At 39.7% G+C, this 27,672-nt stretch overlaps 2 protein-coding genes across 3 annotated transcripts in view; both read left to right on the top strand.

Annotated features, from left to right (window-relative positions):
- The window catches only part of SLC12A6 (solute carrier family 12 member 6), an 88,045-nt gene that overhangs the window by 49,299 nt on the left and 11,074 nt on the right, over window positions 1-27,672 (top strand). For both annotated transcript variants that reach the window (XM_082618130.1, XM_082618131.1), the window contains exons 3-15: window positions 11,164-11,258; window positions 12,279-12,410; window positions 13,400-13,546; window positions 14,916-14,970; window positions 15,454-15,584; window positions 16,587-16,828; window positions 18,862-19,076; window positions 20,273-20,431; window positions 20,609-20,707; window positions 20,976-21,033; window positions 23,847-24,021; window positions 24,322-24,440; window positions 25,672-25,770. In XM_082618130.1, coding sequence (XP_082474256.1) covers window positions 11,164-11,258; window positions 12,279-12,410; window positions 13,400-13,546; window positions 14,916-14,970; window positions 15,454-15,584; window positions 16,587-16,828; window positions 18,862-19,076; window positions 20,273-20,431; window positions 20,609-20,707; window positions 20,976-21,033; window positions 23,847-24,021; window positions 24,322-24,440; window positions 25,672-25,770 — 1,726 coding nt within the window. The remainder of the gene's footprint in view (window positions 1-11,163; window positions 11,259-12,278; window positions 12,411-13,399; window positions 13,547-14,915; window positions 14,971-15,453; window positions 15,585-16,586; window positions 16,829-18,861; window positions 19,077-20,272; window positions 20,432-20,608; window positions 20,708-20,975; window positions 21,034-23,846; window positions 24,022-24,321; window positions 24,441-25,671; window positions 25,771-27,672) is intronic.
- On the top strand, window positions 95-1,701 carry LOC309802079 (retinitis pigmentosa 9 protein-like). The gene has a single exon (XM_082617317.1). The coding sequence runs from the start codon at window positions 628-630 to the stop codon at window positions 1,246-1,248; it is 621 nt and encodes a 206-aa protein (XP_082473443.1). The 5' UTR covers window positions 95-627; the 3' UTR covers window positions 1,249-1,701.

Genomic DNA, 27,672 nt, shown 5'->3' with positions numbered 1-27,672 from the left:
GAGATCTGCTCCTTGCCTAGAAAACCCTGACCTTTCCTAATTGACCAGAAGCTCTATTGGACCCTCCCATTCCAAAACACCACCACAAGTAGACCCTGGGTAAGACAATCTGGAGGGCATCATTGGTTTCATAAATGCAGGCAAAGTCTCCAGGGACATTCTTCCACCCTCCACACCCCCCAAAATTCAAGCAAGCAAGTGGAATTTGGGCCAGAAACCTCCAGAACCAAAGTGTCTGAAAGTTAGGGTAGTTAGAGAAGCCCCAAACATAGAGGTTCCAGGGCTGCAGCAAGGGAAGCCAGAGCTGTGAGGAGGTGGCTTAGACCAGCGGGCAGTGGGATGGGGCAGGATGGTTATAAAGTCAGGTTTTTATAGCAACAATAATATAGTGCTACTGAACAGCAGGGAAGTAATACGCTGAAGCTGGGCCTCCTTTCCTCCTGTAACCCTCGAGAGGGATGACGTGCTGTTGAGTCTGGGATATCACACTATTAAACGTCTAAATCGATGGAGGATGCAGGAAGATGAGTATGGTACTCAGGAATGAAAGACTGTTTAAAGCGAAGGAAAACAAATCGTTGCTGATATTTTAAAAATGAAGGCTTCGCGGCCCCACACGGGGCCGCAATGTCGTCCCAGCCTGGGTGCGACGACTCGGGGGCCGGGGGCGCGCGGCGGCCGTGGGAGCCTCCAGAGCAGAAGCGGCGGCGGCACGACACACAGCGGCTGCAGCAGCTCAAGCACCTGGAGTCCTTTTATGAAAAACCTCCTCCTGGGCTTATCAAGGAAGATGATACTAAGCCAGAAGACTGTATACCAGATGTCCCAGGCAATGAACATGCCAGGGAATTTGTGACTCACGCACCAACCAAAGGACTTCGGATGCCACTGGGGAAAGAAGTCAAAGTCATGCAGTGTTGGTGCTGTAAACGATATGGTCACCAAACAGGCGACAAAGAATGCCCTTTGTTTTTAATCAAAGGCAACCAAAAGTTAGAACAGTTCAGAGTAGCACATGAAGATCCCATGTATGACATCATACGAGAGAATAAAAGACATGAAAAGAATGTAAGGATACAACAGTTAAAACAGTTACTGGAGGATTCAACATCAGATGAAGATGGGAGCAGCTCCAGTTCCTCAGAATGTAAAGAGAAACACAAGAAAAAGAAGAAAGGAAAGCATAAGAAAAAGAAGAAAAAACGAAAGCATAAGTCTAAGTCAAATGAGAGTTCAGACTCAGAATGACAAGAGCTTGACTTGTTCAACACTGTCTTCCCAAAAAGCAAGCACTGTGGCCAAAGATCAGAGGACTGTGGAATCAGAGAGGAAGAGGAGAGAGAAATACCAAGAGGGGAGGAGATTTGGTGTCACAGGTGTGAATTCTCACCTACCTTCCAGTAAAGATGTGACCGCTACAGGAGAGTGAGTTGTATCTTGCCAGGTGCTAGCTCTGGACAGCGGCTGATTTCAGGCTGGAAAGCTTTTCTCATTGTTCTCCTCCCTGCAGATCACTGTGGGTCCTGATTCCTTAGAAATGCCTCTGGCAGGGTGGCCAGACTAAGGGAATCTCTGAGGAAGCTCTTCCAGCTGCTGCCACAGCTTCTACCCTCCATGGTGGGGCTACTTAATGCCCTTAGATTTCAGGCTTGACTTTCCTCTGTTGCTAAGGATAAAAGCTCATTATTTTATTTATTTAAAAAATACTCATTTATTTTTGAATCATAATAATATACTTACATGGTCCAAATTTAAAAGGTATATAAGGGGAATTCCTTGGCTGTCCAGTGGTTAGGACTCGGCGCTTTCACCGCCGTGGCCCAGGTTCAATCCCTGGTCAGGGAACTGAGATCCTACAAGCCATGAGGTGCAGTCAAAAAAAAAATTATAAAAGGTATATAAGGTTTAATCATGAAAAACTTTCCTCTTCTCTTCCCCAGGTACTGAGTTCCCTTTCCCAATGGCTATCCATTTTACCAGTTTCTTGTGAAGTCATACAGAAACGTTTTGTGTATCACAAGCAAATGTTTTTTCTTTTTTAATACAAATACTAGCATACCATACACATTTGTCTGCATTGTTTTTTCATTTTTTAAATCAGCAGTGTAAAGCATGTTGGTCTTTGCTGCACAGAGAAGTCTTGAGTTCATAAATCCCTGTCATGTTTGGTGGAATTTTTTTAGGGGGAAGGGCTACCCTATAATAACAATGAACAATCATGTCTTTAACTTCCTTAGCGCTTATTGCCATTGTCCCATGATTATTATTATTCCCAGAATAATTGATTCAGAAAACTTATAAGGGTACAGGAATTACTGTACTGGGTCAGCTACCCACATCCCCAAATATGTCCTCATCCTGTTGGCTAAGCACAGCCTACACGAGAACTGGCTTTGACTGCTGCAGCTGAGGCAGCTCAGCAGGTTGGGATAGTGCCTGCAGCTAGGAGAGGGCGTCTGTTCTTGCTGAGCCAAAGTGGAGCCAGATTTTGCTCATGAGCAAGTGTCTTCCCTCTCCACCAGGGTCTCTTGCTGTTTTCATCGCTCAGGGTCCCAGGAACTCACTGTCCCCACTTCCTACCTTTTTTCCTAGGGGTTGGATTCCCCCCTCTTTAAAGAATAACCGATGTGGGCCAGGCTGACTCCTTCCCAGTTCTCCTCAGTAACAGCTCCTAGTCTTGGCCTTGGAAAGTTTATCTCAATAAAACAATTGGCTGGAACGGCCCAGGACTTGTTCTTCCTGAAAACCCTAAGTCCTTTTAATTCAGGCAGTGCCTTACACTTATCCTTGGCATTTCTAGCTCAGCATGCAGCAGAAAATTCTCCTTCCAGGAACTTTCTTTCTCCTGCTGGAGTCCCATTCATGATAAACATATTCTATTACAATATGAAAGAATAATATCAATGATTCTTGAGCTTATGGTGCATTAAAATGACCTGGAGTGCTAGTTAAAACAGATTCCCGTGCCCTACTCCTAGTTTCAGAATTTCTGATTTATTGTACTAATTCTGGAATGGACTGTGGAATTTGCATTTCTAACAAGCTCCCAAATGATGCTGATGCTGTCAGTTTGGGGACCAGATCTGAAGAACCACTGATCTAAATGTTTAACCTCTTACTAAAGCCTTTCTCCACTTTCTGCTTTAACGAGAATCTCTCCGTCCATTGTAGCCCCTGCAAGTTAACTCCTGTCCCTTCTCCCTCACTCCAGGTTTCTCTGTCTTCTATTTCTGGCCTACATTCTGTGGTCCCTCAGTTAAGCCTGTTATCTCCCTTGACCTGTGGTTTTTCTGCCCAGTTTACCCAAAAGAACCTCAAACCAAATTCCTCCTCCTCTGCTCTGATTCCCAGACAGCTGAGCCCATAACGCTATCAATCAAATTCCTTCATCCTAAAACCTCTTTCCTCAAACTCAGTACTCTCTACTATTAAGGAAGTCAAAGGAAGCCACCAGACCTCCCTTTACCAAGGTATCTTATCAGCCTGCCATCATGGTTGTGGTAGGCGAAATTATAAAACAGCCCCAAGGTTTCCTACCAAACCTATAGAACTGTTACTTTAAGGGATTTTACTCCCATGATTAGATTATGTTAAAAGATAGTTTGGCCTTTTAATGGTGACTATTTCGGTGATCTGAACCGAAACACATGAGTTTTTTTTTTTAATAAATTTGTTTTATTTATTTTTGGCTGCATTGGGTCTTTGTTGCTGTGCGAGGGCTTTCTCTAATTGTGGCGAGCGGGGGCTGCTCTTCGTTGCGGTGCGCTGGCTTCTCATTGCGGTGGCTTCTCTTGTTGCAGAGCACGGGGTCTAGGCGCGCGGGTTTCAGTAGTTGTGGCACGTGGGCTTCAGTCGTTGTGGCTCGCGGGCTGTAGAGCACAGGCTCAGTAATTGTGGCGCACGGGCTTAGTTGCTCTGCGGCATGTGGGATCTTCCCGGACCAGGGCTCGAACCCGTGTCCCCTGCATTGGCAGGCGGATTCTTTAACCACTGAGCTACCAGGGAAGCCCTCACATGAGAATTTTAAAACCAGAGCTTTTTTTCTGGCAGGCAGCAAAGTATCCTACCCAGGCATTGGTTCCCAAAGAGGTTTCTGCTCCAGTAAGTTTTGACTCTGTATCTGCCCATCTGTCTAATTTTGGGTTCAGCGGTTTGCCCTGTGACCTCAATTCTCTGCTAGATTTAAGAAGATTTGATGATTAGTTTGTTCAGCTTTTTACTGGTTAGGACAGAGTGAAGACTTCTAATCTCTTTACATGCCAGACCAGAGACTGGAAGTTGATGGATATTGCTTTAAGCCACTACATTTGTGGTAATTAGTGCCTGCCCACATCTGGAAGATTCTTGAGGGCAGAGACCATCTTGTTTCATGTTATAGTCTCACCTTCTAACACAATGCGTCATGCATGGTGGTGTTCAGTGGGATTTTATTAAAAGTATGGTTACATTAAAAAAAAAAAAAGGGCTTCCCTGGTGGCGCACTGTTTAAGAATCCGCCTGCCAATGCAGGGGACACGGGTTCGAGCCCTGGTCCGGGAAGATACCACATGCCGCGGAGCAACTAAGCCGTGCACCACAACTACTAAGCCTGTGCTCTAGAGCCTGTGAACCACAACTACTGAGCCTGCGTGCCACAAGTACTGAAGCCCACACTCCTAGAGCCCGTGCTCCACAGCAAGAGAAGCCACTGCAGCAACTAGAGAAAGACCTCGCACAGCAGTGAAGACCCAATGCAGCCATAAATAAATAAATAAATAAGAAGGAGTTGGGCTTCCCTGGTGGTGCAGTGGTTGAGAGTCCGCCTGCTGAGAGTCCGCCTGCCGATGCAGGAGACATGGGTTCGTGCCCTGGTCCGGGAAGATCCCACATGCCACGGAGCGGCTAGGCCCATGAGCCATGGCTGCTGAGCCTGTGCGTCCAGAGCCTGTGCTCCGCAACGGGAGAGGCCACAACAGGGAGAGGCCCACATATGCAAAAAAAAAAAAAAAAAAAGGAGTTAAATAGTAGATTAGAAACAGGTGAAGGGTGTTTGTGAACAAAAAGAAAACTACACCTAGACGTATCTTAATGAAGCTGCAGGACACCTAAGAAAAGATCTTGAAAGCAGCAGAGAGAAAAAACAGATCATCAAAGGAACGACAGAAAGATAGAATTCTCAACAAACAGATAACAAAACAAATAATGTCTTAAAGTATTTGCAAAAATTTTATTATCCTAGAATTGTGGGTAGCAAGACACTTGGGATTAAGGGGAAAATACAGACAATCGTAGTTAAGTAAAAGCCAACAACGCTTTTTACCGTGAGACTTGCTCTAAACTCTTAGTTTTCAACTAGGGACAATTTTGTCCCCCAAGGGATATTTGGAAATGTTTGGAGACATTTTTGATTGTCACTATTGGAGATGCTACTGGCATCTAGTGACTAGAGGCCAAGGATGCCCTTAAACATCCTAAAATGCACTGGACAATCCCCCACAACAAATAATTATATTGTCTGAAATTTCACAGCACTGAGTTTGAGAAACGCTCCTCTAAAGGAATTCTAAAGAATGTACTTCAAGTAAAAGGAAAATGATCCCAGAAGACTAGTATTCTGAAACGTAACAAAGAATATTGAACAAATGAAATGGTAAATGTGGACCTTGACCCAAGTCAGTGTTGTCAGTATGAAATAATTTCAGTGTCTTATTTGTGTAGTTAAAAAAAAAAAAAAAGACTCCTGGAAACGTCAGATAGTAGTATTATGTAAGTCAGGAGGAGAGAGTTAGAACTGACTAAAAGAATAGAAATAGAGTGTGGAAACTCCAAGAGAGGAGAGACAAGAAATGGAATAAGGGAAAACAAACCAAAAAATCCAGAGAGAAAATGAGAATGAATCATAGAGAAAGAAAACCAAAGAGAAATAAAAAGATGGTAGAGTTCAGTCTGTATATATCAATTGCTAAGGTTGATAGACTTGACTATTAAAAAGACAGATTGTCAGATTTTTAAAAACACAGCTGCTTGCTGTTTACAAGAGATCCACCTAAGGCATAAGGACCCAGGAAAAATGGAAAGTTGAGAGACAGAAAAGGACATTTAACCAAAAGACAGCTGGTATAGTTATCATAATCTTTTTCCTTCTATTGTCTTAGGATTTATTCTCCTTTCTAGCCTCTTAAAATAGGTACATAGCTCATATAATTTGTTTTGTTTTGTTTTGTGGTACGTGGGCCTCTCACTGCTGTGGCCTCTCCCGTTGCGGAGCACAGGCTCCAGACACGCAGGCTCAGCGGCCATGGCTCACGGGCCCAGCCGCTCCGCGGCATGTGGGATCCTCCCGGACCGGGGCACGAACCCATGTCCCCTGCATCGGCAGGCGGACTCTCAACCACTGCGCCACCAGGGAAGCCCTCATATAATTTTTACTCTTTTTACTTTGCTAACGTAAACTTTTAAAGCAATGACTTTCCTTTGAACTGCTACTTTTGTTGCATCGTACAAGTTTCAATAGGTAGTGTTTTCATTGTTATTCAGTTTTTAAGTATTTTAATCCTTGATCCTTGAATTGTCAAGCAGTGCGTGGGGTTTTTTTAAATTTCTAAATTCACAACGTTTTTAAATGTATCTTTTTGTGATTAAATTCTAACTCGTTGTTATACACCAAGACCATGGCTTATATTATACCTGTTTGAAGTTTGTTCAGTCTTTAAGATCTAGTACATGATAACTTTCCATATGTAAAATTTCCACGTATGTTTGATTAAAATGTATAGTCTCTAATTTTGCATGCAGAATGCTATCTCCATTAAGGCCAAGGTTATTCATTGTGTTATTCAGATTTCTTTACCTTTGCTATTTTGTCTGCTTCATCTATCAATTATTGAGAAAAGTATGCTAAAAATCTCCCTGTGTGATGGTAGATTTATTAATTTCTTGGTATAATTCTGTCCCTTTTGCCTCAAATATTTTGAGGCATGGATGGATTGGTGGGTTGATGAATGGATGGATGGGTGGATATGGTAGGCAGCCGTTTTTTTTTTTTTTTGGCTGCGCCTCGGCTTGCAGGATCTCAGTTCCCCGACCAGGGATTGAACCCAGGCCACACCAGTGAAAGTGCCAAATCCTAACCACTAGACTGCCAGGGAACTCCCTAGGCAGCCTTTTAGACCGACTCTGTTGATCCTTTCTTCCTGGTATTCATGCCCTGTGTAATCCTCTCTCCTTTGAGTGAGGGCTGGACTTTAGGACTCCTTCTAATTATTAGAATATGGCAAAAGTGATGTCACTTTCAAAATGAGATTACAAAAAGACTGTGACATCTGTCTTGTACTCCCTCTCTGGTTCTTTGATGGCTCACTTTGAGGGAATCCAGCTGCCATGCTATAAGCTGCCCTATGGAAAGTCCCATGTGGCAAGGAACTGAGAAAGGCCCTTGACCAACAGCCTGAAAAAACGGATTCCTGCCAACTATGTAAGTAAGGTTGGACGAGGATCTTCCCCAGGCCTTCCAATGAGACCCCAGCCGTGACAGGAGACTGAAGCAGAGGGCCCAGCTAAGCCATGCGCATATTCCTACCTCCCACTAACTGAGATGATAAGTATGTGTTGTTTAAGCCACTAAATTTAAGAGTAATTTGTTACACAGAAAGAGATAACTATAAACAATAGATGTATGTTTAAAATTTATATACTTTCTTGGTGAATTAAGTCTTCTGTTATATGGTTATCCTCTAATCCCTAATAAAGTTTTTCTCAAAGAAAAATTTATCTGCTAATAATAAAACTGTGTCAGCTTTATTTTGGTTAGTATTTGCCTGATATATCTCTTTCCTTTACTTTCAGCCTTTGTGTGTGCATATTATGTTTCTTGTAAACACTATATGCCTGGATTTTGTTGTTTAATCCAGTGTGTCAATCTTCATGTTTTAACTTGTAAATCTTGTCTGTTTGCCTTATTATGATTATTGGTATTATTGATATATTTGAACTATTCTGTCACCCTAAGTTGTTTGCAGTTTTTTCCACTTTTTGTTTCTTTTTTAATCCCTTACTTAAGAAAAAATGATGTCTATACCCCTGTCCCCCCCAGTAAGGGAAATAACATTAACACACTCTCACATCACTCTCTCCCCGGCCCCAGCCCCCATGGTGGTGGTGTTATGTAGAATAGGTCGGTGGCAAAAGGAGAGACTACTCAATAAATGGATTCGGAAGAGCCATCCATTTGCTAACTACATGATCTGACTTCTTCCTATCTCTCCAACCACTCTGTCCTTTCCTAGTTCTATTTCAGCCATGTTATCTATTTTGTTTTATGAATCCATTAAGATTGTTTCTGCTTTAGGATCTTTTAAAATTGATGTCCCTCTGCCTGAAAAGCAGGTTTTTCCTGACCACCCTGTGCCAAGGGTATGCTGCAGCCCGCTAGCTCGTACCAGCTCATGAGAGCCAATTGCGTGCATCTCTTCCCAAAACCACGTTCAGTGACTTCACATTAGTAGTTTGAATTAGCATGTGTAAGTATTTGCACCACAGAAATTGGCAAATACTATAAATCAGTATATATGTTTTTTAATTCTGGAGAGCCTGCTTACCAGCACCCTAAAGATCTTACCAAAAGTTGTCTGTCCTTCCCATCCCCATTCATAATCTATCCCAGTACATGGTTCATTTTCTTCACAGAACTTATCACTTTTTTTTAAGTTATTTTCTGTCTTCTGTGACTTCAGTAAACGCACAATGAAAGTACAGTCTTTAACTACCTTGTCTACTGTTGTGGTGCCCAACATATGACAACTTAATACTTATCGAATTAATTGAATAAATGAATTATTCAAAAGTGGTGATAATTTTTAGCTGTGTCATTCTCTTTAGAATTTTCTGGAAGCATTAGAGAGGAAAATAATTGCATTTCTTTTTATGACTTTTAATTATGGGAATTTCCAGAGGTACAGAAAAGTAAATAGAATAGCATAATAAACCTCCGTGAACCCACCACCCAGCTTCAGCAATGTTGCAGATCTGTTTTCAAGCCCTCACCAAATTTTTTCCCAGAATATTTTAAAGAAAATTCCAGACATCATATGATTTTACTTACCCATTTAAAAAAAAATAACCAGTCCATATTCATATTCCTCTGACTGTTTCCTGACGTTTGGTTTGAGTCAGGATTCTAAGAAGTTTCACACCTTGCAATTGATTTGGTATGTCATCTTAAGTCTCTTAATTTATGAGTTCTCCTGTTTTCGTTTATGCCATTTATTTGTTGACAAAATCAGATTATTTGTCATGTGGAATCTTCCACATTCTGAATTTGATGACTGCGTCTTTGTGGTGATGTTTAATATGTTCCTCCTTTTTTTTTCTGTGAACTGGTAGTTACATTTAGAGGCTTGGTGAGATTCAGCTTCCATTCTTTGGGTAAGAGTACATCATAAGTTGCACAGTGTATTTTTCATTGTATTACATTAGAAGGTTGTGTTGTCCCACTTTTAGTGATGTTAAGATTGATCCAGGTTGATCAGTGGGTTCCAGGTTGATTAGTGGGTTATGCCTCAGCTTTTCACCTAATGGTTTTAGCAACCATTGATGATCACTGCTCATAACCATTATTTTATTAGGGGTTGAAAATTGGTGATTTTTTCTAATTATATCATTCCATCTGCATTTATTCGCCAGAATGTTTCTATAATGAAGAAAATTTCTTTAACTGGTTACTGTGAAATATAGCAACTCTGCGAAGGGGACTAGTTTTTTTTACATACCATTTTGGATATTTCAAGTACTTGCATTTCAATTCATTGCATTATATATATATATATATATGTATATATATATATACGTGTATATATATATATATATATATATATATATATACACGTATATATATATATATATATATTTTTTTTGCGGTACGCGGGCCTCTCACTGTTGTGGCCTCTCCTGTGGCCACAGGCTCCGGACGCGCAGGCTCAGCGGCCATGGCTCACGGGCCTAGCCGCTCCCCAGCATGTGGGATCTTCCCGGACCGGGACACGAACCCGTGTCCCCTGAATCGGCAGGCGGACTCTCAACCACTGCGCCACCAGGGAAGCCCTCATTGCATTATATATTTTTAATGTTCACATTATCCCATTTTTAGCCAGTAGGAACCCCTTCAGATTGGGTCTTCTGTCCTTTGACATGACTCAGTTATTTTGATAGCTTGTTGGCTATTTCCCAAGCTCATCTTACATATTTAAGGTTATAGGACTTTAAATTAATTTCTTTAATTTTTGTATTGACCTCTGTTTCTTCAATATTTAAAATCTTAGGGTTTTGGGGGGTGGTTTTTTGGACCGCACCGCGCGGCATTTGGGATATTAGTTCCCTGACCAGGAATCGAGCCTGTGCCCTCTACAGTGGAAGCGTGGAATCTTCCACGCTTCCACACTTCACTGTGCCCTCTACAGTGGAAGCGTTGGTGTACCACCAACGAGGTCCCTAAAATCTTAGTTTTTAATGACATTTACACAATTTTAAAATTTTTCTCTCTTTCTCTTCTGCCAGACAATTAGAACTATGTAACTTTTACAATAAAGAACCAAAGTTAAGAAAGCACTCAAACAACAGAAACTCTACTGTTTTAGGGAACCCAACCTCACTCTCCTTTTTTTTTTCCTCACAGCGGGTTCACCAAATTCTTGTTGGGTGCCTTGTTTAACATAAAAAGATAGGTGGCAAATGTTTGTACAAAAATGTCATTTATAAAAGGTCAGATAGCCCTGAAGGCAGAGGGCTTTTATTGCCATTATCTACAGCAACAGTGTGGAAAGTAGCCCTTGTCTAGCACAGTGTTGTACACTGAGCAGGTACTCAGTGATTTTTTTTTTCATCCTAGATTTGGGTGACATTAAGAGTAGGGTCTCTATAGGCTAGGATCTTAAACGAATAGTGTTTCCAGAGGTCTTCATATTGTTAAGAAAAGGAGTGACCCATGTTTACTTCTTAAAAATTTGCTTTTGCTCCTGTTCAAGAGGGAGTCACATTCTTCAAGCAATGCTGATTGAGTTCTGCCATTCTCATATGAAAATCTGAATATGAAAATGGGTTCTGTTATTACAGGGGGAACATGCAGTTATTTGGTGCTGATGCTTCTTCAGTACCAATGAGAAACTAACTTGATTTACTTTTTTTTTCCAGATGATGGACATAAGAAAGCTCGAAATGCTTATCTTAACAATTCCAATTATGAAGAAGGAGATGAATATTTTGATAAAAATTTGGCACTCTTTGAGGTAATATTTGGGAGAAAACTAGGGCAGAGATTTCAGGAACAGAAATTTCAAGATCGCTGTTTTCCACCCCATTTAGTTTTAAAACAGTACAGTTGGATAATTTAATAACTAACGGTTAAAATACAGTACTTACTATAGCTTGTCATTGTAGTCGATTTAATCTGTATAATCTAATTATTGCTAATTAATGAATAACCATTGAGTCAAATTTCTATGAAATAAAGAGGAATGTTGACATCACAGGCATGTGGAGAACCTTGCTGTCTAATTTAACTAGTATTTAAATCTCTGTGTTGTAATAATCTACTAAGTACAAAATTTTTCAACTCTCTGTTTGGGATGAATGTCATTTACCTTAGAACTACTAACCAGAAATAAGGGTAGGAAGCAGGCTGCTAGATTAAGAGGGCCTGAATGTCTCATCCGACTAAGGTAGCATGGACTCTGAGGGGATCTGTGTCCTGGTTGTTGAAAGGAGCCTGGTTTAGTCCAGCACTGCATTGTCTTACTTTGGACAATGCTTCAAGTGCCACCTTCCTCAGTGTCCCTATTTTATAAATGATATTTTCTCTTAACTTCCTTCAAGAAAAGGTCTGAGGTGAATATTTGGTTCAGTCACAAAGGTTTTTCATCGACCTGTCCATGCTTGGTGCTATAAACAGTAGCTATAAATGTTAGTAGACTGGTAGTAGTACTGTAGGTAAAGACTATGTTATCAGTGTTCTTTATGAGGTTACAGCTGTCTGCAGGGGCCAGTGTGGTTTTGTGTTTTCTGTAAAGTTAAGCTATTAGAAAGAATCATAAAGCTTTTCATTTCAGAATTTTATAAGAATGTGTGTAGCCCTGATTACATATTATAATATGGGGGGAGAATAAAGTCTCATTGATAAATTTTCTTAAAATGTTTACCTGTGAAATTTTTTTCTTATTTACTTTGCAGTTTTCTGGTAGAGGGATCATTTTGATGCTTATTCCCAGTGTTCTTCAATATTTCTTTCTTTCTTATTTCTGGCTCTATAGGAAGAAATGGACACCAGACCAAAGGTGTCTTCTCTCCTCAGCCGCTTGGCCAATTACACTAACCTGACGCAAGGAGCAAAGGAACATGAAGAGGCAGAGAACATCACTGAAGGGAAAAAGAAGCCCACCAAGGTGAGGCCTTGGAATAACAAGGACAAATAAAAAGAGCCCCATATATAAGAAAGGAGGAAATGTCCAGGGCATCACTCAGTGCTCAAGAACTATTGAACGCTTGGTATATGCCAGGCGCCTGAGGGAGTGAGCTGTGTAATTAGTAGCTGGGAGACAGGCATTCCGGGGAGAGGGAATAGCACTTCAGAAGAAAAGGGTCCACGCCCATCTACTGATGCCATCTTTCTGTTGTGAAGCTGTTGGGTTTTTCAAAGACCAAATATCAGTTTTTCTCAACATGAAAATATGGAAGAACATTACAAGTAAGCTTTCTGGTTGTTCAGGAGTAAAACGACCCTCAGATGTATTTTATCAACTATGTTTACCAACTACTATGAAAGATTTATGCCAAATTCTGAAGGAATTCCATCAAATCATTATCCTTTTTTTTTTTTTTTTTTTTTTTTTTTTTGCGGTACGCGGGCCTCTCACTGCCGTGGCCTCTCCCATTGCGGAGCACAGGCTCCGGACGTGCAGGCTCAGCGGCCATGGCTCACCGGCCCAGCCGCTCCGCGGCATGTGGGATCTTCCCCGACCGGGGCACGAACCCGTGTCCCCTGCATCGGCAGGTGGACTCCCAACCACTGCGCCACCAGGGAAGCCCCCTTTTTTTTTTTTTTTAAAGAAAAAGCTATTGGCCTGAAGAATAGAAAATTTTAAATTGTTGGGGATGCACTTAAAAGTTTGTGATCAGGTGCTTATGTAAATATATGTGGAGAGCTATGTAAAGTTAAAATGTATATCTCTAGGAATAATAAAAAGTATGGTGATAAACATTTGTTAAGATGGAGATTTTATATGTGCCTATTTAAAAATACTGCTTAAACATATCATCTCTGCTTTGCAATTAAAATGATAGGGTACAAGTTTTTATATAAAAGTAAAAGGATGAATCATCTCTTCTAGATGACTACATGATTTTTTTCTTTTGTCAACATCTTTCTTTCCAGACCCCCCAAATGGGTACTTTCATGGGTGTTTACCTCCCATGTCTACAAAATATTTTTGGAGTGATCCTGTTTCTACGCCTTACATGGGTGGTGGGCACAGCTGGAGTTCTGCAGGCCTTTGCAATTGTCCTTATCTGCTGCTGCTGTGTAAGTCCTGAGTTGGCCCCTGAAGATCACCTGGAACATTGCAAGAGCTCAAGAGTATCATGCTTAACCTATCTGGGCATAAAAGAAAGAATACGTACTGGGGAAAGACTCATGATCTCAACAGGGGAGATTATTTTGATACTAAAATCTAAAGGATTTTCAGTTATTTAGTGTCAGTTATTCACTGCTTATATCTGTAATATGGTGTACTCAAAATTACAAGGAAAGACTTCTGTAGGAAGTAGAAGATACAGTCCCTGACTTCAAAAAATTCAGAATACAAACCATTTGAACTCGATAACACTAGTGTTGTGACAGAAAATATGTTAGAAAATGTGATGTGCTACTGCAGTGTGGTACCAATAAACAAAGCTGGTTGTTGTTTGGGGGTAAGAGGTATTCGTTTTGTTTTGTAGTCTCATCCGTTATCTCTTCCCCAGAAATTGGGGTGTTCTTTCCAGTTCTTCTCTCCATTATACTGAGAACGTTCTGGTCTTCCTTTAATTTAAACTCCTCTTATCTGTGTATCCCAGCCACATCTCTCAATTTTATTGTAAGTTGATAGATTATTATAAAATTTTTATTATTAAGCCGTCTACGGACCTCTTTTATTACTATAACCATTATACACTCCCTGTGCGCAGCTGAGTGCCATGTAAAGCAGGGTAAGTGGACATAGTCCATATCATTAATAACTTAATGATAACACCATTTTTCCCCCTGTTTCTTAGTCTTGAAACTTCAGGGCCGTATTTGGCTCCTTGATTGCCTCTCATATCTCATCAGCTATCAAGGCCAGTCAGGTCTCCCTCTGCAATCTCTTTTGTTCAACGCTGTCTTTATATTCCCCCTTCTACCACTGCAGTCCTTACCTCTCACTGAACTACCACAATAGCCTACTAACAAGTCACTCTGCCTCCATCTACTTCCTATCTTCAGTCCATTCTGTACTCTGCTGCTATCAGGTAATGTTTTTAAAATACAGTTCTCATGATCTCAGAAGTCTTCAGTGGTTCCCCTTCTTACTGAATACTATTCTTGTTATTGTAGCCAGTCTTTAGTCAGTGTCCAATCTGTTTATCAAGTTTTTAACTAGGAGACCAGGGTGAGATCAGTGGTTCTTAATAGCACCTGACCTACTGATTACGATGTAGGAGCGTTTTAGCAGAGGACTCACGATACCAGTAGTGTGACCAGTGTAGCGAGTTGAAGCACACCTCATTTGCATACCATTTGGTATGACAGGCAACTCCCTCCATAAAAGTAGGTAGAATTCAATATTCGATAAGTGCTCTGAGGTCCACAGATGGGAAAGTAGTACAGAAATGTCGTCTTTATACAGTAACAGTCTTCTCCTTTTTCTTCACAGACAATGTTGACTGCTATCTCCATGAGTGCCATTGCCACTAATGGAGTGGTGCCAGGTCAGTAGCTAAGGCTGGATTTCAGGGATTGTCATTGATTACTGTATTTCTGCTATAAAGCCAGAGGTGCAAACTTCCAAGGAACAGAATACTATTTAGGTAGTGGCCACAGGCACTAACACTATTAGACTTCAGAATACCTTCTTTTAAAAATCTCTGTATGTTTTAAGCTAGAATCTGTGATTTCTACTGCATTCTTAGCTTCTTTTAGTTAGAATATATATTTTATTCATCTATCTCATGCCTGTAGTAAATATCCTCTGATATTTTTCTAAGTAATACTGACAAATTGTGCTGATTTATGTGGAACATTAGATGTGCAGTATGTAGGTTTCATCTTTTACTCCCTACCAGGAAATCTACTTTTTATCATATTCAGGGTTTTCAAAAAGCCTGAAACATTTATCCTTTTTTACGACTTGTTTACATTCCTGTTACTTACATACTTTTTTTATCCTGTTCACCTTCTGTTTTGCCTTTTAGCTGGGGGCTCATACTTCATGATTTCCAGAGCACTGGGCCCAGAGTTTGGTGGGGCTGTTGGCCTCTGCTTTTATCTTGGTACCACATTTGCAGCAGCCATGTATATCCTTGGTGCCATTGAAATTTTTCTGGTGAGTAATGACTTAATTGTGGTCTAAAGTATAGAAAAGATATAGATTTGGATTTATTTTGCCGTTGGATATCAAAGCTTCTGAGAAATCAGCTACAGGAATCAATCAAGTGATTGACTGCTAACCTGTTATTGACCTCCTACTGTGAATATGAGTAAGAAAGGTTGAGGGTATCTTTTTCCTGCCTACTCCTTCCCCTCCACCCAATCACCAGCACCCTGCCACCTCAACCAAAAAGTTAGTCTCAGAGGCAAGACTTGGGCTAGTGGGGGAAAAGTAAAAGAAAGTTTATCTCTTTTGATGTCTTTATCCCAATGAAACAAAATGTTTTTCATTTATTCACTAGGATATATTGCTTACTATTTAAAGTAATGATAGCAGAAGTAGGACTCAGGATAATCATTACAATTATTTTGCATAACACTTTAAATTATTAACACATTCCTTGTTTTTCCATTTGGGAGTGTAAGTATTCAGAATGGCACATAGACTTTATTTTATTTATTTATTTATTTATTTATTTTTAAATTTTTGGCTGCGTTGGGTCTTCGTTGCAGTGCGCGGGCTTCTCATCGTGGTGGCTTCTCTTGTTGCGGAGCACGGGCTCTGGGCACGCGGGCTTCAGTAGTTGTGCCACGTGAGCTCAGTAGTTGGGGCTCCTGGGCTCTAGAGTGCAGGCTCAGTAGTTGTGGCGCACGGGCTTAGTTGCTCCGCGGCATTTGGGATCTTCCCAGACCAGGGCTTGAACTCATGTCCCCTGCATTAACAAGCGGATTCTCAACCACTGCACCACCAGGGAAGCCCTGGCATGTAGACTTTAAAAAAAAATCCATGATGTCCCATTTCTGTAGGCATTTTAGATCGAAATATGAATTAGGCTATGTCTCCAGTCATTTTCTGTCTCAGTTTTGCTTTCCTTCATGAAAGCAAATGCAAACTACAACAGCCCTTTTATTTGATTATTTTGAAATGACCTTATTTTCTACTTCTTTTGCCTAACAGGTATATATTGTCCCCCAAGCTGCCATCTTTCATAGTGACGATGCACTCAAGGAGTCAGCAGCCATGCTAAATAACATGCGTGTCTATGGCACAGCCTTCTTGGTCCTCATGGTATTGGTGGTATTCATCGGTGTACGCTATGTGAACAAGTTTGCCTCACTCTTTCTGGCCTGTGTCATTGTGTCCATCTTGGCCATCTATGCTGGAGCCATCAAGTCTTCTTTTGCCCCTCCACACTTCCCGTACGTGTCTCTCTGACTAGCCATCATTATTTGGTAGTCATTAACAGTATCTGGTGATGTGATCATTTCAAGTCAGAATTTCACAGTTTCTCTGAGATTTCGCTCTTGGATAAGCCCAGTTAGCATCTGTGCGGGAAGCCTGTCAGCAACTTGTGTTGTGTTGATCCTCTTCCTTGTGTCCCAAGTGTACAACTGGCAGCCGTGGCCGTCATTTGGATATAGATAGTGGATTTTTCAAAACCTCCTGATAATGATTATGCATATCTGAACTATTCATAAGGGCCTTTTCAAACAGCGTAGTTTTGCCAGCAACCTTTAAACGTATTTAAAGGTTACATTCCTTTTATTGATGAAGAATCAAGAGATCAAGGAAACCTAGATTCCTACCTAAATATTTATAATTAAATTTTTTGTTTTGCTGTTAGTACAGTAATGGACTTTCTAGTCATAAAATAAAGGGAAATAAATGTCACATCTTTTGCATATATATCTTTCTATATATATATTATATTACATACCATAAGTAGTACAGGTACCTTAAGGTATATTTTTTGAAGTAGCAATGGATTTGTACAGATGCGTGACTCACAGGCTCACCTGTTTTCCATTTGACTAGTGGCATAGGGACTAGACGGCACTGAGTGTTGTTTGTCACCTTATTACAGTGACTGTCTTTGAAGAGTCATCCTGATCACTCAGGGATCAAACTCATCAGTCTTATGTTGATTTAACCTGATTACAGAAAAATAGATTTTTGAAGATGAAAAAACAGGTCCATAGAGGTTAAATGACCTGCCTCAAAGTTTATAATTGTCAGAGCAAGAAAATGGACCCTTTGATTTCCTGATTCCCAGTTCAGTGTTTCTTCTGCTATGCTAAATGATGTCGGTACTAGATTCCATCATAAATTTTCAGTCTGCTTGTCTAGGGGCTGCCAAGCAACTGAAGACCCACTTGAGTCATAAAAGTACTGAAGGCTACATTCTGCCTAAATCTTAACTTGGGAAATTCCATTTTGCCTCAAGTTCTCCTTTGATGCTTTTCTTCTTTTTTGGTGGGCAAAAGTTCATGATGTGTGGTATTTTCGTTAAAATATTTCAGCAGAACAAGCCAAAAAACCTAGAGGAATGCATGAAACAGTACTGGAAAATGTTGAGAGTTTTTGAAGCTGAGTAATAGGTACATGGCTTATTGCGTATGTATGCTATCATTTTGCAGATTTGAAAAGTTGCTTTTTTCCTCCTGAGAGGTAATTTTAACTGTGGATGTATTATTCCTTTATTCATATTTATATCTCTGGGTTAATGAAAAAAATAAAATCAGCAGTTTGTATTTGTATTATCCTTAACTACCGTCACCCCTACTGGGTCTAGGCTTAAGTTCAAAAACAGTTTTTTATTAGGTCATAGACGGATGGCCTAATTCTAGCCAAGCTGTCTTCCTTGAAACAGTAGCCAGAAGCTCTGACCTTTAGCATAACATTTTCAAGGGAGTTGTTATGAACATAAGGCTTTTTCTTAGGCCAAAAAGAAAGGGGTGGATTTGTGTGTGTGTGTGTGTGTGTGTGTGTGTGTGTGTGTGTATGTATGGAAGAAGAACAAATGGACTCTAAGATTCTTTTAAGACCTAACAGTTGGTTAATAACCTAAAAATTCTGGAAGATGACTCAGCACATCATCTTCAGACAGTTCTTCTATTTGAATTCTGTCACTACTACCTACCACCTGTATGACCTCGGGCAGACTCCTTTTTCTCCCTAAACTTTAGCTCCTCCATCCACGATGTAGAAATACTAGTACATATTTTGTGAGATCGCTGTAAGGATTACACTGGCAGAAAATGTAAGACACCATTCACAGAGCTAGTCAATATTAGTTCTTTAACCATCTATGACAGTAAAAACTCTCAGAGATGAGATTTTTTTTTTTTTCCTGAGCAAACCTATATACTAACCTGTTTCTAACCTATTTTCTTTTTTAAAATACTTTTTTCCCCTTGCTTCATCTTTCTCCTCCCTGTTTGTTTTCATTTAGGGTCTGCATGCTGGGCAACCGCACCCTTTCGTCAAGGCACATTGATATTTGCTCGAAGACCAAGGAAATTAACAACATGACAGTACCGTCAAAGTTATGGAGCTTCTTCTGTAATTCAAGTCAGTTTTTCAATGCCACCTGTGATGAATACTTTGTTCACAATAATGTCACTTCAATCCAGGGCATCCCTGGATTGGCTAGTGGTGTCATTACAGGTGAGTTGGGAGGTTTGGGGACACATTTTTAAAATTTTCCTCTGAGGAGGGCTTTGCCATCTTGTTGAGCCTTTATTTTTATTTTTTGGTCATGCCACGCGGCTTGTGGGATCTTAGTTCCCCAACCAGGCGTCAACACCCGCTGCGTTGGAAGCACGGAGACTTAACCACTGGACCTCCAGGGAAGTCCCGAGACTTTGCCATCTTAGACTCATCTATTGTCCATCAATACTGCCACGGTGCCACTTCCCTTCTTAAGTTCAGCACACAGCTCTTAATTCAACATCTTTCTGCTTTTCTGTTAGTGATTTTATCCTTTTTCAGGACTCCCTTGCAGTGTTGTCTGCTAAAATTTACTGCTCTTGAATGCAGAGCTGAGCAAATGACTTTTTAACTTAAGATAATAAAGTATTCTCTGTGTTATTATAAAATTGCCAATGTTTTTCCCACAGTGACAGCTAGAATTATTTTTTTTTTTTTTTTTTTTTTTTTTTTTTTTGCTGTACGCGGGCCTCTCACTGCTGTGGCCTCTCCCGCCGCGGAGCACAGGCTCCGGACGCACAGGCCCAGCGGCCATGGCTCACCGGCCCAGCCGCTCCGCGGCACATGGGATCCTCCCAGACCGGGGCACGAACCCGCATCCCCTGCATCGGCAGGCGGACTCCCAACCACTGCGCCACCAGGGAGGCCCTAGAATTATTTTAATGTCATCATATCCACGTGTGTTTGTTTTCCTAACTCATCTAAATTTTTGAAATTCTCTGTAAGTAACTTCTATTTTAACTGTTTGGCCCACAAATTTCTTTGCACGTAAGCAAGTTTACACTAAGGTGTTCAAAATAGCATTGATGCCTAATTGTTTTAAAAAAAATAAGTTTTATAAGGCATTCAGCTTTAGTTCGCTTAACTTTTACTAATTTGCATTGGTAAACTTAACTGCATTTGTGTGTACCAAAGTATTTTGTCAAATTACATTTGAACCAGATGAGAAAAGGCATTAGGTTTTTATTTATGTGTGCTTTGTTATATGATATATATGTGCATATATCTGTATATCTGTGCTCATGTAGAAGCAAACATACCCTTAAAAGCTATATAAATGATGAATCTGACTTAGAATGTTGTTGGCTAGAACATTATCTAATTATGTCCTTTCCATAGTGCTGCTGCTTATATACCCTTTTTTCCCACTGCAGAGAATCTTTGGAGTAATTATATACCAAAGGGAGAGATTATTGAAAAGCCCTCAGCCAAATCATCTGATGTCTTAGGCAGCTTAAACCATGAGTATGTCCTTGTTGACATTACCACCTCTTTCACTCTTCTGGTGGGGATCTTCTTTCCCTCTGTCACAGGTAAGCAGATGGGCTGTTGCCTATTTTACAAACAATCAGACCCAGGGAGTGATTTTTCTTACACAAAACTATATTCTCAGGATTCCCAGATTTGCCTGTAGTCTTTGATAGCAATGTGAATATCAAAAGTGTCCAGGAACTGAAGAAGTTAACTTGTTCTTTTTTCCTTTTCTAAAGGTATCATGGCTGGATCAAACAGATCTGGAGATCTGAAAGATGCTCAAAAGTCTATTCCCATTGGCACTATCCTCGCCATCCTGACTACCTCCTTTGTCTGTATCCTTTTGATGGATCCAGTCTGAGTCTTAGTCATAGGAACAGCCATAGAACAAGGGTGATCAGTATTTTTATCCTGGTAATAAAGATATCTGCTTTTTACCACCTCACTTCACATCAGATAATCTACCCACCTCATCTCTAAAACTCAAGAAAGAATTTATGAGATAAGTGAATTTAGCCACTCATTTTACTGATAGAAGTTTCCTGAGTGTTTATGTGCATCTTAGAAGGTGAACATCAGTTTCCTTGACTCTCAATATCATAGATTTAAGCAATGTTGTCCTTTTCGGTGCATGTATTGAAGGCGTTGTTCTCAGAGACAAGTGAGTAGTTGATTTCTTTGTAACAATCGTGTGTCTATCTTCCATTATGTCTGATCATCCCATACAGCCCCAAGACAGTTATAAACTCAAAACCCACCTGAGATATATATCACAACTAACAATTAGAAAATACATGTATATAGGTCCCCAAAAAGGAGCTGTATAATAAGGGCCAGTATGTTGTTGTATAAGATGCAGTGGATATAGGACTTCATAAAGCAGTGAATTTGTCTGAATAATGAGGACTTTTCTGTACAGTAAAGAGAGCTGTTGGAAAACTAACAGTAAAGGAGGACAAATAATAAAAAATAAAAATTTAAAACTCAATTGTTTCTAACATCTCCTCTATGAGACATAAGTGTGTCTGATTGGCATTCTAAATAAAATCTTGAAACTTACTTTCTTCATTTCCTTCATGAAGGCTGCTGTTTTTCCTTTCATCTGTGAATACAAAAAGAAAATGTTTTTCAAGAGATTTCTAGAAAACTCTTCCTCCAAAACCTGCTATATCTCTTCCCTTTTTCCCCATCTTGAGGAGTTAATAGGCTTACCATTCATCCCTTTCTCAAAACAGAAACCTAGGTGTCATCCTAGACTTCTTCCATCAATTCCCTCATCCAGTTGGTTTCTAAGCCCTATAAATTTCACCCTTCATCTTAATCTCATTCTTTCCACTATTTTTATCCCATCACTCTGTACAGGCCTTCAGGATCTTTTGCCTAGATTATTGTAATACTCTCCCTTTCAGTTTTACTACCTTCTAATCTTTCTTCTACACTGTCACCAGAACTATTTTTCTAAAACACAAAATTTGATCATAGAACCTTCCTGCTCAGAGCCTGCCAAAGCCCCTTTAATGCCCACTACTTTGGTCTTGCCCTCTCTACCTCTTTCTGATCTCATCTCCCACCGTTCCATCAAAAACTCCCTAAGCTCCAGCCATAACACAGAGTTAAATATTGTTGTTTCAACTCTCCATCCAGCCACGTATTTGTGGGTGCAATGTTATTTGCTTAGAATGGGTTACTCCCACCTGGCAGACTTATATTCATCCTCTAAGACTAGACTAAGTGTCCTTTATCCTGTGAAGCTTTCCCAAACTCACGCAACAGATAACCGCTCCTCCCTTTGTTCAGCCACTCTACTGAACATATTGTATTATTGCAATTAAAATACTGTATTGCAGCTACTTGATTTCATATTTCTGTCCCCTATACTAGATTGAATTCTTTGAGGACAAGAACTCTAATAGATGCTATATAAATATTGTTAACAAAAAGAAATAAGTAACACAGTTTATTATTTCTGTATGATTGTGATTGAAAATGGGTTTATAGAGCTTTGGTAAATTATAATATAAAAATTATAGAAAGTGTAAATTAGAATACCACTTCAGAAAACTGTTGGACATTATCTCCTAAAGTTGAACATATGCATACCTGATGAACCAGCAATTCCACTGCTAGGTATATCCAACACACATGCATGCATGTGTGCATTAAGAAGTGTGCACAAGGATTCTTTCAGTGGAATTGTTCTTATGAGGCAAAATCTGGAAATAGTCCAAATGTCCATCAGCAGTAGAATGAATAAATTACGTATTCATGTGATGGAAAACTATACAGCAGCAAAAATTAATGAACCACAGCTATGTACCAAAAGAAAAAAAAGGAAAAATTTCACAATGTTGAATCAAAGAAACCAAACACAAAACATATATACTGTTTCATTTATTTAAAGTTTAAAAACAGGTAAAACTATATAGCATTAAAAATTAGGAAAGTGGGGAGGGAGAAAGAGCTGTTGAGTGGGCATAAGAGAGGATTTTGGGTGCTGGCAGTGTGTTCTGTTTCTTGACTGGATGTTTACGTGGATGTTTGCTTTGTGAAAATTTATTGAAATATGCATTTAGTTTTTGCACATTTCTTTTGTGTGTGTGATACATTGTAAAAAATCATTAAAACCGTAAATAATTAAACAATGAGATGCCATGTTTTACCCATCAAGTTAGCAGTGACTTAAAATTTTAATACTCAGAGCTGGTGTGAAATAGGTATGTGCCATAAGACATGAACCTTCATCTACTTCTAGTGGGAATAAATCCAGTATACCCTTTCTGGAAAGCACTTTGGTAGTGCTTTGAAATATTTAACGATGTTGATCCCTTTTGTTGCAGTTATTCCCTCTTAGGAATCTACCATAAGGAAAAAAAATTTGGAATGTGAATGTGGATATGTGCATAAAGATGTCAATCACAGTATTTTCTATAGTAGAAAATCAACACTGGAGGAATGGATAATGTAAATTATGATAATGTAAAGAAACGTGTAAAAATGTTTATTCATGAGTTTTTCATGACATAGGAAATTGCTTATAAGTTTAAAAAGAATACAGAAGTATAAGTGCAGTGTGGTCTCATCTATGTTTTTAAAAACATAGTAAACACTTAAATATGCAAGGTATGCTGAATGTTAGCAGTTATGTTATGATTATGGATTTCCTCCCTGATTTTTTTGTATTTTTCTATACCTTTACAGTTTTCCTGCAGAGTAGATATTTTGATAATTTGAGGGGGAAAGCTTTAATTAAAGCTTAGCTTATTTTCTGGCCCTACAGGTTATTTTTTTTCTTAATATAGGCTACTAGTGCCTTTTGATCAGATCTACGTACCTTTACATTTATTATTATTCATGTCTATCTCAATTTTGATTCTCTAAAAATTATAAATAGAAAAAATTGGGGGAATGTCAGTCTAGTTTTTTCATCTTAAGTTATTTCCAGGTCAAGTTTCCTCACTCTGATTTCTCTCCCAGGTTTGGGGATGCTGTGAAAGGTAATCTCGTGGTGGGTACCTTATCTTGGCCGTCCCCATGGGTGATTGTTATTGGCTCCTTCTTCTCCACGTGTGGGGCTGGACTTCAGAGTCTCACAGGTGCACCGAGGCTGCTACAGGCTATAGCCAAGGATAACATCATACCCTTTCTGAGGGTGAGTGACCCTGTCCTATGCCCTCTTCCTGTTTTCTCAGGTTTTACAAGAAACAGTGTGATCTTCATAAGGCTTAGGAATTACTGGATCATATAATATGAAGACGTGGGCTTTTAGCACAAGACCCTCTAAATCTCTAGTATGAGTTTACATGTGAGTGGGGTAAAGGCATTTAAAAGCTACTACAGTTGTAATACTATTATTTTTCAGAGCTATGAAACCATAGCATAGAGGAATCAGAGAGCATTGACTCAAACCCTCCCCACACTCCTGTGTCTGATATTTCCCTTCTATGTACAGGTGTTTGGTCACAGCAAAGCAAATGGGGAACCTACCTGGGCTTTACTTCTAACTGCAGCCATTGCAGAGCTGGGAATCCTTATTGCCTCCCTGGATCTTGTGGCCCCAATTCTTTCCATGTAAGAGCCAGTTATTCTTTTCACTTACTCTTGCTTATGTGATGTATAATACATGTTGATTTCCATCAGGCATGTAACAGTAGTGATAACAGAGAGAACCAAGTATAGGTGTAACTTCACCTAAATAATAAATATTCCTGAGACTTTTCATGTAAGGCTAACTTCATAAGTTGTCATGGTTTCTTTCTACCTGTATAACTTCAAAAGTTCTTTGCCTTCATTTCTGATTCGTTATCAACTGATTGTAGCTTTTACTCTAGTCATTCAACTTATTGACTTATTGATGACTTACTACCTACCTGGCACTGGGCAGTATGCTGAGAATAAGCATAAGATGGCTGAGACACAACCTCAGAGAATTGATGGTAGATAGATAAAGAAACCAGTGATCCCTGTCTAGTGTGATGAGCACTGTGGTCAAGGTGAACACTGAGCACTATATGAGCTCCAAAGACTGAGACTCAGGAAAGGTTTTCTGGAAGAAGTGACACTTGTATCTTGAAGGAAGGCTGGTTATTTGCTAATCAGTGAAGGGGTGAAAGAGATCCCAGGCAGGGAATGTGTGTGAAGGAACCGAGAGATGAAATAGTGCAGCACATCTGGAGAAGTGAAGGTTTGGCTTTGATCGAGTGGGAGGTTGCGGGTTGGAGAGGTGCAGAGTGGGGAAGTAGGTAGAGCCAGATCACAAAGGACCTGGAACTTCTACCTGAAAGTAGTGGGTAATCCTTTGAGAACAAAATGATCATGTTTCTGTTTCATAATGATCAATTCAGTATAAAAGAGAGGTTAGAAGGAGGCCAAAATTGAGCTGGGAGTGCCAGTTGGAAGCTTATTTCACTAATCCAACAAAGAAGAAATGAGGGCCTCAACTATGCTCATAGAAGTAGAGGTGGAAAGGAGGGGGGGAAAGTTTAGAGATTTGTAAATAGGTAGAATCCATAGGACTTGATAAGTGAATTTGGAACAAGGTTGAGTAGCGAAGAGGAAACCGGGATTGTCCCAAGAAGAACTGGGTAAAGAGTGGTTGTGTCTTTCACTGAGAGAGAACCTCGGAGGTTGAGCAGGTTTGTGTGGAGGTTAAGTTCCTCTACACCCTAGTCTTAATTAAAGGCTAGTGGCCTAGAACAAAGGCTTAAATTAAATATAGCAAATCTCTCTAGTTATCTAAAGTAACCTTTGAAGAATTATTTTACAGTAATAATCATTCCTCTTACTTTTTTTATTCTGCCAGGTTTTTTCTTATGTGTTACCTCTTCGTGAACTTGGCATGTGCCTTGCAAACATTACTTCGAACACCCAATTGGAGACCCCGGTTCCGCTACTACCACTGGTAAGTCAGCTGTTTTTTCTTCTTCTTCCCCACATTTGGAGAGAACCCATCATTGAACTAGAAAGCTAGGAGATTCTGAGTTCTCGATACAATTTTTTCTTGGTCACCCATTTCCTACTGTCTGTTTCAACTTCCAGTGCTCACATGAACTTCCACCATCCTACTGTGGTTTTTTTTATATATATGGTTTTATAATAACTTATAATACCCACTTGACAATAAAGATCAAAACTGTGAAATAAATACTTCCAGGCTGCTGTGTTCTTCAGGTTAAAACAACCTACCCTTTGCATATCTGATTGCCTGTTTCCCTCTTAGCTAAGCACTGGGCTTCATTTCTTTCCATTTATCCTCACATTTGCATCAGTTTTCATCAGTTTTGATTCTCAGACTCCCTTCCTTAATGTGATTTCATTTAGTAGTTAAGAGCATGATGAGACTTCCTGGTGGTCCAGTGATTAAGACTCCACTCTCCCAATGCAAGGGGCCTGGGTTCGATCCCTGGTCGGGGAACTAAGATCCCACACACCTCAACTATTGAGCCCATGCGCTCTAGAGCCCACGTGCTGCAACTACAGAAGCCTTTGTGCTGCAATGAAGACCCAGCCCAGCCAAAATTAATTAATTGATTAATTTTTTTTAAAAAAGAGTATGAGCTATGGAGTCAGATGACCTGAGTTCAAGTGTCAGCTCTGCTATTTCCTAGTTTGTAACTTTCAACAAAGCACATAACCACATAAAATTTCATTTTATTCATTTGTAAGATGGGACTAATAGTATTATCTATCTCATAGGGTCGTTTTGAGATAATGTAAAGTGCTGAGCACAGTGCCTGTACACTGTGCAGGTACACAGTAAAGCTCTCAATGAAATGTTGCTACAGCTGCTGCTGTTGTGTTCACGTCTCCTCAGTCCTAAAGGAGCCACCACATTTTTAGCTACCATCCCATTTCTTTCCATTTATTTTCTGTCACAGCTAGAAGTTCTTTAATATGCCCTGTATGTACCTGTTGCTACATTCCTCTTTGCTGACTTTTTCCTTGATCCCTTTCTAGTTTCACTTACCAGTGGTGGGTAGTGATATAACCTTTATCTGGCACAAATTTAGATCTTCAACTGATCTTAACACCTCTAATCCTCTTTCTAGCTTTAACTTTAGTTAAAAGTTCATTATGAACTTATTTTGTGTTACTATTTTGCTTTTGTTACTTTTTCTCTTTCTCTTTACACTGTATGTTTTCATCCATTAATTAGATCCTAATTTTCTCCAGATTAACAACTGTTCTATTTGTTCTTTGAAATTTGTCATACAACTAAGTTCATTCTGTACAGAAAACAACTTCAGTAAGCATAGTTGTCTACCTATTTGATCAAAACAAGAATTTCATTATTTTCTTCCAAGTTCCTTATGTAAAGTAAAGAAACTAATGGGTGATTTTTTCCAGTGGGTTCTGCAGTTGTGTTAATAAATGTTCATAAAGTTTTTAGTCATATTCACGTGAAATACTTTTTTTAAAAAAGATCAAAGAGTTATTGATAATTTTGACTACATGTCCCATCTTTGCTTTCCCATGTAGGTATTAATTGTCCTCATAAGTACAGATGACTTTCATAGCATCCCTATTCATTTGTATGTTTTTCCAGCAATGGGAAACATCAGCACTAAGGGTGGTTCAGGGCTCAGTGCAGGTCTATTGATTGTTGCCAGTCCATGATAAGACAACTATAAAAACTGAGAAAAAGCATTTAGAAACCTTATAGCAATTTGACATTGTCACAGCATCCAAGCATATAACAGTTTTTCTAGTAATTCATTTTTTATTGCATTTTACAGAAGTTCTATCTGCAATATATTGGAATTTTTAAAAATAATAATTTCTCGCCAGTTTAAGAAGCACCTTT

Source organism: Mesoplodon mirus (genome assembly GCF_964341445.2).
Source record: "Mesoplodon mirus genome assembly, chromosome: 4".
NCBI lineage: Eukaryota > Metazoa > Chordata > Mammalia > Artiodactyla > Ziphiidae > Mesoplodon > Mesoplodon mirus.
This window is presented reverse-complemented; position numbering and strand designations above follow the sequence as displayed.